Source organism: Dysidea avara, chromosome 3 (assembly GCF_963678975.1).
Source record: "Dysidea avara chromosome 3, odDysAvar1.4, whole genome shotgun sequence".
Lineage (NCBI taxonomy): Eukaryota > Metazoa > Porifera > Demospongiae > Dictyoceratida > Dysideidae > Dysidea > Dysidea avara.
Genome location: NC_089274.1, coordinates 46023194 through 46037456, shown reverse-complemented (window position 1 = coordinate 46037456; position 14263 = coordinate 46023194). Strand labels below are relative to the sequence as shown.

General features: G+C 38.1%; 1 protein-coding gene across 1 annotated transcript in view; it reads left to right on the top strand.

Moving 5' to 3' along the window:
• LOC136251263 (sushi, von Willebrand factor type A, EGF and pentraxin domain-containing protein 1-like) overlaps positions 1-14263 on the top strand; it is a 64805-nt gene that overhangs the window by 27540 nt on the left and 23002 nt on the right. Inside the window, exons 11-15 of the mRNA XM_066043687.1 lie at positions 261-647; positions 1451-1639; positions 1690-1878; positions 9946-10134; positions 10196-10384. Coding sequence (XP_065899759.1) covers positions 261-647; positions 1451-1639; positions 1690-1878; positions 9946-10134; positions 10196-10384 — 1143 coding nt within the window. The remainder of the gene's footprint in view (positions 1-260; positions 648-1450; positions 1640-1689; positions 1879-9945; positions 10135-10195; positions 10385-14263) is intronic.

Below are 14263 nucleotides of genomic sequence, written 5' to 3'. Positions count from 1 at the left end.
AACATTAACACCATTGATTTCACAACTTTTTCACCCAGGCTTTTTCCGCACCTTTTTTCACAACTTGGCTGTTTTTGTGCACAATTGTAAGCTTTGCAGCTTATTCATGGTTAAATAGGTATTTATTACAGTAGCTTAAAAAGACCTCAAGAATGCTCTTCCTTTTTATACACATAAGGAAAGAATTCCCATTATCAATACAAAGGGGTGTACCATATCATGAACATGTTTATTTGTTGCTGTGACCGCATTTTATGTAGTTCTTTGTCCATCACTTACTGATCCTAATAATGGAATGATCACTTGTTCACTGGGAGATGATGGAGTTCATTCCTATGAAGACACTTGTACTTTCACATGTAACACTGGTTATGAGCTAACTGGTAGTCCTCAGAGAACATGTCAGTCTAATGGTAATTGGAGTGGATCACCAGTGTCCTGTACCATCATGGAGTGTCCCTCATCATCACTACCAATGAACAGCATGTTGGCTGAGTCTTGTACTAGCACATATCAGTCAATGTGTGATCTACAGTGTGAAGAAGGCTTTAGTGGTAGTGGAGACCCATCATATGTGTGTGATGTGTTGAGTGATGGATCATCAGTAATGTGGATGACCAGTGGAGGAGGATGGAGTTGTGAGAGAGGTTACCACACATATAAATTATGCAATAGAATGATTTTAGTACTGCTTGAGAAATTTTTTTTTGTGAAATGATTCTTTTTATTTGCTTCTATCAGCAATTAGCTACTTACTTAATTTCCTTGTAAATTCCGCTTCCCCCTGGGCATCATTACTGCCTGCCCAGTAGCAATAATAATAATAATCTATTTCTGAATTACCTATTATATCTGCAGACTTTATAAATTATTAGTAATCAAATGGCTGGCATATTGTTTTCCATTAGTTAGTCAACTTTTTTTCCCACCCGTATGCACACTGATAGGTACATGGACTAAAATGTTTATGTGTGCAGGATACATGCATCTACATATATAAAATCACTCATCAATTTAGTGAATTGTTATAGGTTATGACTCACTCTTACATGCATGCATTCTCAAAAAACCATGATGCTATATAGCACCACTGGATCACCAAGTGTGTTTCATGAGCATTTTTGCCATACTGCGTGTTAAAAGTATGCATGTGTTTTTGCTGTAGTAGTAGTAGATAACTAACATCAAGTCATGCCTACATAATATGGTACAGCTCAAATATAACGTTGCCTCGTGAGAGTGCAAGCGATTTAAAAATGAGCTAATTAAAGGGCGTGGCACTCATTTCATTTGTGAGTATTCACCCAGCTTCGTTTGGGATGAATACTCACAAGACAACATTACATTTGAGCAGTCCTGTATATGCACTTTTTCATAGTATTATATTTCCTATAATAGTAATGAAAATGTTGTGTAGTGTAAAGACGTGATTCTAACTTCTCTATTACAGTTACCTGTCCACAATTACTTAGTCCTCAAAATGGCACAATATCTTGTTCACTGATAAATCATCCATCATTTTCCTATGAAGACACTTGTAATTTCACATGTAACACTGGTTATATGCTGACTGGTAGTAACACTAGGACCTGTCAGAGTACTCAGAGTTGGAGTGGTATTGAATCAATGTGTGTAAGATGTAAGTATTATGTATACTGTAAACAAATGTACTCAACAGTGTATCTGTAGTTCCTTGCCCGTCACTTACTGATCCTAATAATGGAATGATCACTTGTTCACTGGGAGAGGATAGAATTCCTTCCTATGAAGACACTTGTAGTTTCACATGTATCACTGGTTATGAGCTAACTGGTAGTGACACTAGGACCTGTCAGAGTAATGGGAACTGGAGTGGTAGTGATAATGTGTGTAGAAGAGGTATTATTATTAGTAGTTCATAGTATCCATGCCTAAATAGCCAAACTGTGAAAAAGAGTGCTGCCTTCAAAATCCTAGGTTTGAAATCTGTGAAGCTAAAAGTAGTAATCAAAAAATGGCTGGAATGAAGTTAATGCTAATCAATTTCATTAATTGGCATTAGCATCATTGTAACATTTATGGGCACCAACTTTGATATTTTTAAACCCAGTTCTCTCATTGTATTTTATATACCCAAAACTGCAGCTTTGGGCTTAGTTTTACACACATTCTTTCTCATCTACAGACGAAATTTATTAGCACTACCATCATAGCAGCTATTTAGTGGCCGCCACTTTTGATTTCACAACTTTTTCACCAGCTTTTAATGCCCCATTTTGTCACAGCTTGGCTATTTTGTGCAGATTTATGATTACACTTATACACAGTGTTTGGGGGTAACACGTTACTTATGTAAATATCAAGACTCACGGTAGTGAGTCGCGTGGCCAGTAAAGCAGAAACGCGCGCCGCAGACAATAAATGATGCAACCACTACCGTGAGGATTTTACAGGAACGAACGTTGTCAAATTTGGCTTGTCTATAACTCACCCGTCTTTTACGCTATCACTCTGAAACTCTAGAGTTAAACTCATCGTGTCACTAGTAACTACCACACAAGCAGTGAAGCAAATCCATGCCGATTGTTTCGTGATCGAGATTGCCAACATGAAAGGAGATGTTTCGTGTTTTTTTTTGTTGTTTTTTTCGCATGCGGTTAGACGCAACCGCAGGTGCATGCATTGTGTTCCTTTGTGCATTCCGAACGTTGATTGCCCTGCTATCACTTCAGTACTATCTTGATCGCCTCAAGATTCACATCATTGATTTCACCAGACATCATTACCCTACAGTCATAATTTCAGCACCAAACGAAGTTTCAGTCGTCCTCAGTCGACCTAGAGGCCAAATACAAGCCCCATATTGTTGTTTTCCGCAATACTCGCTTGGCATGTAGGGCAATGTGTCTTTAAACTGTTCTAAAAATTTCGTTGAGATTGAAACATATGTTTTTGAGAATGGCTAGTTTGAAATTTGAATTTAGTTGCCCCCACGTAATTTGCTCTCTGTAAGAATTTAACTCGGAATTTAAAGAATGATGTAGAGCACAACTGCGGTCACAGGTTATTGATCAACTGGCGCTGTGTGTAGTTAATCAGTGCATGTAGCCACAAAGAGAAGTGTGCTGCCATAGATTATAGTCTACAATCTATGGTGCGTTCGATTTTGAAATTAGTCGCCCCCACGTAATTTGCTCTCTAAGGGCGCGGCTTAAAGAATGGCACAGAGCACAACTGCGGTTACCAGTTGTTGACACAAGCTGTAAGTAATTAGCACATGTAGCTGAGGGAAGTGCGCAAAACCACCTGAAAAATTTACAATTGTCACCATGCATTTTATAGCACCCCCACACAAAATTACACATGAAATTATAATATACAGAGGACACATGAATACCAAATAGTTTTCACAACAATAATGTAAGAATTGTACAACAATGACTGTGATATAACTGCTATGAAAATCTTCTCCAGTGGCCCACCATGGTAGCAAGTCTCACACGACGGCATGTATATTCATCCAAACACAGTGGGAGTAATGAGTAATAAGTGCAGTCACAAGTTGGTATGACTCCATTTGTAGAATCCAGATGAGTGGATGTGGCTCCAGTATGTCTAAACAGTTAATAAACATTCCTGTTATAAATATGTGCTAGAGTTGCAATATAATAGTATAGTTTACAACAATACATAGTCTCCATTTTATCACTATCAAACGACACTAAGTGGAGGATATTGTTGCATCTCTAGTATGTACACTCCATCAGTACAACCTGTCTTAATGGGCCACCAGTATAGAAATACAACCTCTCTTGAAAAGCCAATTCCAAATTGAGAATTTATACACTGCTACCTGCTTATTGAGTGAAGGCGGCAATAAACAAGTTCCACCGTAACTTATGCAGTGATCTGATCTTGTATATTCTGTCAGTGGATGAGATCCACTTGGCCAGGACAAAATGTGACCCAAATGTCCTGGATGATTCATACTCAACCCACTTATGACCCAGTGGCACTATGGAACTGATTATTTATAGAGAATACAGTTATAATTATTTCTAAGATGTGTGGACACATTACAACACATTACAACATGTGCATACAAGACATGCTACGTACCGTTTTAGCATTTCAAGTCACCACATTATGTATGGACCAGTCAACAATGCTTCATAGTGCCCATCAGTAAACCTGAAGAAAAGTTACAAAAAATAAAAATGCACATAAATACAGTGAAACCTTATTTATAGGGCCAGCTCTGGGACCAAAAAAAATTTGGCCTGAATAACAAGGTGGCCTTATTAATGAGGTCATAAACTACTGTTTATCTATATTTTGAGCCTTCTATAGGTGGCCAATATAATGAGGTGGTCTTATTGAAGAGGTGGACACTAAGTGAGATTTCACTATACATATGGTTAACAATGGTGAATAATATTAATGGTTAACAATAATACGCTGAAACCTTACTCAGGTCACTTCTTGTGGCAGATTGCTCTGTACACAAAATGACACATTCAGGGATAGTATTTAGATGGATGATAAAGTAACGCATTATGACTTAAATACTCATGATGTGTCACTGCTAGGCAGTATCTGATATGGCTACCATATACACGACACTGCCAAAGCACAACATCACACTCGCTTGCACGCACAATTTTGTTCAAATTTAAAAAAATTGATAATTAAGGGGTATGGCAACTGTTTCGCTTGCAAGACTGTGTGGCAGCTGTTCCCCTTCTGTACAAGTGGCCACCAAGATAGGTCCACTGTGGATGAAAGCCAGGCATTAGATATTTGGTATTTCATGTGTTGAAGGCATTCCAGGGCTTCTGGTAGTCTCAAATCTCACCACAGTTTAACTCAGGCAGTGTTGTGGTCACCACTAAACCACTGGAATGCTGTGTTATGTTCATCTTATGCTTGGCTACTATATAGTAGAACTGAAGGAATACTCTGAAAAATATAATTAAATATCCTATGGATAATGACTTCATCACTTTCACTTATAAGGACCAAAAGTGAAATTTTTTACATGTTGGGCTGACAGCCAACTGCCTATGTCTGAAGCAGTGCCTTTGGTGCTCTAACAGATTGGCTGCCCCCTTGCTGCCGGTACTCACTGTCTCATACACTGTTCACACTAAATCCATCTCTATAGCCAGTTAGAACAGCATGCTTCTTACCATTTTAAGGCCGCAAAATGCAGCCACCTCCTTAATAAGCTAGGTCAGAAAATTTTGTCTGTACCTGAATAATGACCAGTTTTCACTGTACTATTAGTGATTAGTGATCATGGAGGATTATTTATTAAGATACTAAGATATACAAATGCTACAACCTCTAAATATAGCAGTAAAATGTTTACCCTGGTCCAATAGAGCGATAACTTTTACGTCACAAAATTACGTTAAAATGTGTAACCGCAACTTCCACGGGGCAAAAAGTAGGGCAAATTCAATGGCGGAGCACCTTCAAGAGGCTGCAACTTGGCTTCTGGTGCTCCATTCAGCATGAAACTTACTCACTACATAGATGAGAAACATGATGAAAAACATCACTTGGGCATCAGGTTGGTTTAAAAGGTAGCTAGTAGCTTTGATAATAATAATATAAATCAATAATAAATGCTCACAGTGGGCACAGAGACAAACTCTGCCCAATCTTGTTGTCAGGTTGGTTTTACCCAGGTTAAAATGATAAAATGGCTTCCCACGTAATTATCAGCCATAACTCGTCCAGCACGGATCAAACTAACCTGCACTACTTAAATATCTGTTATACTACTCTCTTCTTTGTTCCTGACAACGTGGTTTCATTAAGAAAGACAGTCTCAACAAACCTCAAGCAAAGTAAACCCGTGCCCCAATGGTATGCGTACATTTTCTGCCCCGGGGAAGTGATTATGTAACGACTGTGACGGCAGGTGTTACCACTCTATCTCTAATAATCGTGAGAGACTCTACTGTACAAACCAAGATACAAACACATGTTTTATCATGCCGGTATGCGCTGGCTAATCGCCTTTTTACAATTAAGTTTTACAACACAAATACATGTATAGTTAGACTCACCAATTGTGTCTCAGTAGCACTAAATCCCTTCTACATGAAAAGGCAAGCAATGAGACAACAGCCTCTCAAAGGTCACAACCTATTCTGGTGCGCTTATTTAGTAGTAATATAAATTTTAACGGCGTTTATTTACAACAGGACATAATTACGCGCCCCTCTATTGTCTCTGTACATACTTGCCATTTCTCTACTATTCTTATTTCATTTCACAAGAGTTCCTATTGCAAAGGCGTGGTTTCTCCGCTTGAATTAGTCAATGCGTGAAGTAGATCAAGATACTCTAATAGAGCAGTCAATGACTCTAACAGAACAGTCACATTTCTACAAGTGCTATATTGTAAAGTCTGTAAGTAGCTAGTGATTTAAACTATACAATCCAGTGTTAGGCAGAAGTGTAAATATGCTGTAATATTGATTGCTGTGTTACAGCTGTTTTGTGACTACTCTATTAGAGTATCTTGATGCAGTACAAGATGAAAGGCAAAGTGTTACTAAGGGTTTACTAGTTAAAATGGGTGTTAGTTGACTGCAGTTGCATGCCACTAAAATTACAGTTGTATTTTAATATTCTATCACTGTAATCTGGAGTTTCTGTCAAAATCATGGAAACTCACCTATTGTTTTCAACAGTATATGCTTACTCTAACAAAAAGTATTGAAATCCCATCCAAAAACAGCTTGTAGCTGTAAAAAAGTGTGTGTCCAAGTAAAGCAGAGTTAACTGCGACAAAAGTAATGATATCATAATGCGACCATGTGTGAGGTGTGCAAGTTGTAAAATTAATATTAGCTAATCAGATAATACAATATTATTGTTAAAGTGTTAATGAGAACTATGTGATGCTGCTAGTTTTTAAGTGTGTGAGCATCTTCATAAATGCCACATAAATTTGATTCTCAATAAAACAATGTGTATATATAGATTCTCTGATAGCAATAAATAGTTTGAGTTTGGCCGCCTTTCCTATGTACGGCAATACTATGAACAAAGGAAAGGCGGCCAAACTCAAACTATTTATTGCTATCAGAGTATCTATACACATTGCTTTATTGAGAATCTAATTTATGTGGCATTTATGAAGATGCTCACACACTTAAAAACTAGCAGCATCACATAGTTCTCATTAACACTTTAGCAATAATATTGTATTATCTGATTAGCTAATATTAATTTTACAACTTGCATACCTCACACATGGCCGCATTATGATATCATTACTTTTTGTCGCAGTTAACTCTGCTTTACTTGAACGTGCACATTTTTTACAGCTACAAGCTGTTTTTGGATGGGATTTATTATTACCTGTGGTAACTAAGTAATATATAGGCAAGAGTCTATTATGCTTTTTGAGCTTCCAATTATTCTTTCTGGCAATTCTTTTTAAATTTACCTATCATTCCAAAACTTATTCCCATAATTTGTGTAAAAACAAGCATATTAGTGAGAGTTTTGATTGTAAGTGACTGCTATATCATACAGTATGGTAGTACTGTATATTAGTGATCACAGAGATTTGGGTTTTCCTAGCCAAAAAAAATTCACCCAAAAATCAGTTTCACAACTTACCTTGGCAGTGTTGGTTAGGTATAACCCAGTGCCTTCAGTGCAATCCTAAAGGCTTCCAATAAATTGTTATGAAATTTAAAAAAAGTATATAATGGAATTTTCTACTGCCTGCCTGCCTGCCTGCCTGCCTGCCTGCCTGCCTGCCTGCCTGCCTGCCTGCCTGCCTGCCTGCCTGCCTGCCTGCCTGCCTGCCTGCCTGCCTGCCTGCCTGCCTGCCTGCCTGCCTGCCTGCCTGCCTGCCTGCCTGCCTGCCTGCCTGCCTGCCTGCCTGCCTGCCTGCCTGCCTGCCTGCCTGCCTGCCTGCCTGCCTGCCTGCCTGCCTGCCTGCCTGCCTGCCTGCCTGCCTGCCTGATACTTTCAAGGCAAGAGTAACTCGATAACGGCTAAGGCTATGGGCTTGATTTTTTTTACTGCTCAACATCGCTTCGTCCCGAGGCGTGCCTTTTGGCATACCATAGTACATACAATGCACACATCATGGACTTGCCTTTGTCCTGCTTTGTGTCCCATTTCTTTTTGCTGACAGCCCAAGGTGTCAATTCGTGATAGCGGTATGCATAACTTCCCTACAGTACATTAATGAGAATCGTTCGTATTTTCCGTGGTGACTGGATTGATTGAAAAGACAATTCTCACCTCATAATAATATTATTAAAAATATAAACAAAAAAGTTTAGGAATTTTAAGTTCGATTAGGGATCATAGAAAAAAGTAGGGAGATTGCCTACACCTGCAGATATATTAGTGAATATTTAATCCCTAATTCAGTTTTGGTCTTGGGGTATATATAGACTGAATTAGGGTATATCTGCAGGTGTAGGTGACCTCCCTTGTTTCCCTACTTTTTTCTATGATCCCTAATCAATCTTAAAATTCCTAATTTTTTCTTAAACTTGTTAGAATTATACACTGGGAGTTGACTGCTCTATTAGAGTAAGTGACCGCTCTATTAGAGTATCTTGATCTTTTCAATTGTTTTTATGCTTGCACTGTTTCAGTGTTGTATCCAAAAGATTTTTGCATTACACTACAAGAAAACTTATAATTTTGCACTAGAGCTCATTATTCCTATTCTCCAATTCTTTATGGCAGAGAGTACTTTGGAAATGTACAGAGGAGGCCATTTATTAACTCAGCAAGTTTGTTTACTATATTCAAGTTCTTGTCAGTGCTGCAATTGTGATAACATTATAAGTTTGTACCAGCTGCTAGAGTTTGGCTCTTCATGATTCGCACAAGGTGAAATTTTATAGAACAGTTCTTTTTGCTACCAAACACAATGATGTGAACTGCAGGGGAGGTACCTTACGAGTAAAACAGCATAAATTTATACCATTACCATCACTTTGTTTACAATTATCCCTTTAGAAAATTACTACAAATTTGCCTTTTTGTACAAGTTATTACATCATGACATATTTTCCAGGCTATAAACCAGCACTTGTATGGCTTGGTGTACTGTCCTTTTAACTAAGTTTATTACTACAAGTAACAAAATTACTAATCTCATTACTAGTTCACTGAGTAACACCTAGCCACAGCAAAGTAACTAAGCCCACCTCAAATTAATGAGAGTGAAGCTTATTAACCAGTTACTTAATAAAATTATAGCCAAGATTTGCACATTGTCCAACAACACGATCATGTCACATGATAAGGTGGTAGTTGCACTTAAGGTTGTGCATACAAAATAATATAATATGATAGACTATACTTTATTTTATGGGTAATATGTAACTGTAACTAAATGGTTTTAGATGTAAGTAATAGTAATAAGTAATGAGTTACCTTTAAAACTAATTGCCCTAACACTGCTTATACACATACAATAGAATGCATTAGAACTTTCATGATATAGATACTACATAGAGGTTAGAATTATTGTATGATTTCATTTGGTTTTTGCTTTGTAAAGTGTGCAAATATGCAAAATCTAAACCCATATTAAGCAGGAAAACAAAAAAAATGAAAGTTAAACTGTATATATTCTGTTCCTGGAGTGATTTTTGCTCCAATTTGGTTCCATTCCACTACAAAATTGTTCCAGTAGAGGGATAATGAAGTTATGTATATGGAAATCAGGCTTTCTTTCTTCCTGTTATTATACATATATGACACACCAACTTTCTTGGTTGCATAGTACAAAAGTAGGAGGAAGTGTCAACACTCAATAAATACACTGAGTGAAGTAATACCACAGTCGATGTGTTTTTACTTTGGGGATTTGACCACAATCTCTTATTTTTAGCACAATTACAGCATGTGCACTGGCGCTTTTTTGCAAACACATGTGCTAGCACTTGTCTATTGCTTTGTCATTAGTTCCTTGTCCATCACTTAATGATCCTAATAATGGAATGATCACTTGTTCACTGGGAGATGATGGAGTTCCTTCTTATGAAGACACTTGTAATTTCACATGTAACACTGGTTATGAGCTAAATGGTAGTGACACTAGGACCTGTCAGAGTGATGGGAGCTGGAATGGTAGTGATGATGTGTGTAGAAGAGGTATTAGCATACTAGTACATGAATAACTTTGCTGAATCAGGTATATTATTTTGTTCTTTAGTTCCCTGTCCATCACTTGCTGATCCTAATAATGGAATGATTACTTGTTCACTGGGAGATGATGGAGTTCCTTCCTATGAAGACACTTGTAATTTCACATGTAACACTGGTTATGAGCTAACTGGTAGTGACACTAGGACCTGTCAGAGTAATGGGAACTGGGATGGTAATGAGACCATGTGTAGAAGAGGTAAGTATGAAGTACTAATATAGTTTATATAAGAAAATAATGACAGGTTTCAGGTGTCACTCATTAATTAAATAAACTGTTATCATACAGTATGATAGTACTGTATAGTAGGGACAATGAAGGTTTTGGCATTGCCCATAAACACTGTGAAAAAAGAGGGATATAAGATGGTATTTCCAGTGGCTTATTGAATACAAAAAAAGCTTGATATAACCTGTATTATACTAGCAATCTCATGTAAGGCTTTAGTTAAGGGAAGCATTAAAACCCGGAATACGGAATAACGGAACAGCGGAATAACGGAATAAGCAAAATTTACAATTCCAACATTTTACTATTATTTATATCCTTCTATAGCATTTATACAATACTCACCTCGTAGCAACTCTGCAACCGCAATGACTAACACACGAAGGCGATCCTTAGGGCAATCTTTAAATAGAATACGCACAAAACTAACCACTCTAGAACAACCTAACTAAGCTAAACTACTTTCTAATACACCCGTACTACGCAAACACAACTATTTACGTGGGATTTATTCTTTAAGCAATACGCGATCACATAAAATCGACAGTATAGTGATAAACATCACACATCTGTAGCATACAACGTAAGAGCACACAGTTGAAGAAATACAATAATTCCTATATGTTTTGTATTTAATGTATGCGTAGTAACTCACGTTGCTGCGAAGACGACTATCATGGCTGGTCGGGTTGTGTAGAATGTCACTACTTTCCAAAGAAATATTTTAGGAGGTGCTAATACTTTAGACCGAGGTGCACATATTATTAGGGGCGTCTATTATCTATGAGCAAACCCTATATTTTAGGTGTGCTAATGGAGCTCTTATATTTTCTAATTTATAAGCGCCCACCCCATGCTCACTATATTATTAGCTTTTAAGACCATATTTTCAAGATAAAAAGTACAACAAAAACGAAAACGTTTAGTCATAGTAGCTACAACCTGAACAACACAGTGTACAAAGAACATAATCAATCAGATGAACATAGTTCATTAAACTTTGTGCCAAACTCTTGAGCTAGTAAACTTTTGTGAAGAACAGTGAGATATACCATGATCTCTTGTGGGATAAAAGTACAACGAAAACCTATAATCAAAAGTACAACCTGAAAAACAAAGAATAAAAAATCTGATGAACATGTACATATGTAGTTCATTAAAAGTTGATGCCAAACTCTTGAGCTAGTAAACTCTTGTGAAAAACAGTGAGATGTACCATGATCTCTTGTGGAATACAAAGCTGTGCTGCAGTAAATTCAGGCCACTTCTTTGTGACACAGTAAAACCTCGGATGGTAGTAAGCGTTACCAAACTTTGAAGCCATAGCACCAGTCACAGGACTATTATATGAGCGAAATTCAGCATGTCGTATCAAAACATCTTCAGAATGCAAGAAATTTTGACGACAACCTGAGCAAACACTTACATTCCCAAACTTGAAGCATACTGTAAACTCAGGAGTTGAGGCAGCATATTGCGGAGGAGGAGCAGGTCCAACACCAGAATACGGCTGAAAATGCGGCTGATGCAATTGTTGACTATTGGAATAGGAGTGGCTTGCGTAAGGATGGGGATTGTACATAAATGGTGGCGGCGGTATCGGTAGTGGCATAGGAAACGATGGTTGTGATGGATACGGTGGCGAGGTGCAACTTGAAACACCAGCGTGTGTTTGAGTGATGGCGTTATTTTGACTCTCTGCTGTTGAATTATTAACGATATGAATGGTCTGAAGTGGAACACGATTCTCAGAAGTCAAAACTGGACGAGGAGCAGTTTTCTTTCTAGGTGCTTTCCCACCTTTCCTCCCAGCGGTAGCAGGCATACCATGTGATGCTATCTGAGTCAAATTAGGCAAGCGATTTCCAAAGTTCTTACGATACCACTGGATGAACCCATCAGTATCACCATTGACATGGGCTGCTGCTAAAACATGAGAACATATATTCAAAGATTTGAATTGCATGCAGCTACCATCACATTTGTAGTCACAGTTACCAGTCGTTTTAACAAGATGAGGAGCACTGCCAGACTTTGACTTCACCATTTTATCTTTCACACCACATCCAGGTGCCACAACCACAGCATTCTCTTCAGTTACAAGCATCTCTGCTTTCTTCCAAATTCCTTCAGCAACTGGTTGTGGCACACGAGTATCGGCAATAGCCTTGTGCGATAAAGAAATGATGTTGTCATCGTCACAGGTACTGAAATTGCCTACTGTGACACAACCTTGTGCAACTTCTTCTGTATTGCTACTACTGCTGGCTTGCTCAGTGGAACTAACTGCTCTATTCTTAACACGAACACTGCATGTATTAAACTTTTTAATAAGCACAAGCCTCTGACTACTGGTCATCCTAAACCAAGTATCCTCAGAGCAAACAAGAAATTTGTACATTTGGCATATTCGGTACTGACCACTGCTGATGATGGTCTTTTCCATTTCACCCTGTTGGCTTTCAACAGCTTTCTTTACTTTGTTGTTAAAAATAGGCCACTGTTGCTTCTTGTAGGAAACAGTTTCTTTTAATACAGCATTTACAGACTCACTCGCATTTGTAAAGAATGGTGTAGGTGGAGAGCCAAGCCCAACATCCTCTCGTAATCCTCGCAAAGTGTGATTACAGAAATCTTCAGATTTGTTTGCAACAAACCATGTGTAGAAACCAGGAGTATGCTCCACACGATCACTAAATGCCAACTTCTCTCTCTCATCCCATTCATTCTGAAGTTGCTGAAGCTGCGAATTAAATGACTGAGCATCTACACTGTCCACAAGGCCTTCATAAACAGTATCATGGTCTCTCCAACCAAATATGTCTTTAACATACTGTCGGATCACTGCTGATGGGAATTGCTTTTCACGAAGATGTGACTCTACATTTTGCTGAAGGTGACAGAAACACCGGAGATGGATTGCATGTGGAAAGTTTTCAGTTAAGGCATCTGCTAGGGCTTTCTCTCCGTCTGTACCAATAGCCTGTACACTTTTAAGGGATGATCGTAATCCAATCAATGTTGAAAAAAAAAAATTGTACGTACGAAAGGTCTTGTGATAATGAACAAGCAACGGACCCAACACAATCGGAGAACTGTGTGTTTTGGTGTCTTCTAAAATTACATTTTTAAACACAGTTGGTGTTACACTGAATTCTCCCAGGTTGAATGTGGGATCAACACCAAAGATAGAGAACTGATAAGGGTCACAGCAAAATCGTTCCATATTTATCAGTTGCTGCTCTGTGGCAAGAACTGCCATTGGCTCTGGGGCACACACTACATCCTGAACAAACCTATCACTAATTTCAGCTTTCTTACATTGCTCTATCACTATATATAACATGTCATGGATACCTTTTGTGGATTTTGGTGACAACCCCAATCCAATTGAATCTGTAATTTCCTGCTGTTGTAATTTTTGTTTCAAATAGTAAGCCTGGTTTCGGTTCCGGGGCAACTTTCCTGCACTTCCAGCTTTAAGGATCCCTCCCTTGCTTTCATAAACAGAATTGACAGCTGTTTTAGGTGATTGTGACTCAAGTTTGGTAGTCAATAGTTTTTTTGTGCTTTCCATAGTCCTACGATATGGTTTATTTTCTTTGCAGTTACCGTGTGGACGAACAAGGACAGTGTGTTCTGGAACACCATCAAATTTGTAGGTGACAAGCACGAGGGGGTGTACTTTCTCAGCGGGATCTATAAGGGAAAACGATTAATACAGAACTACACACACACTATAACATTCAAATAATTAAATACAATTTAAACATTGTTGTTGGTGACAAGTGTGTCTTATAAACCCATTCTCAGGAACATTGAAGTATGTGCATGCACAAAAGAAAACAC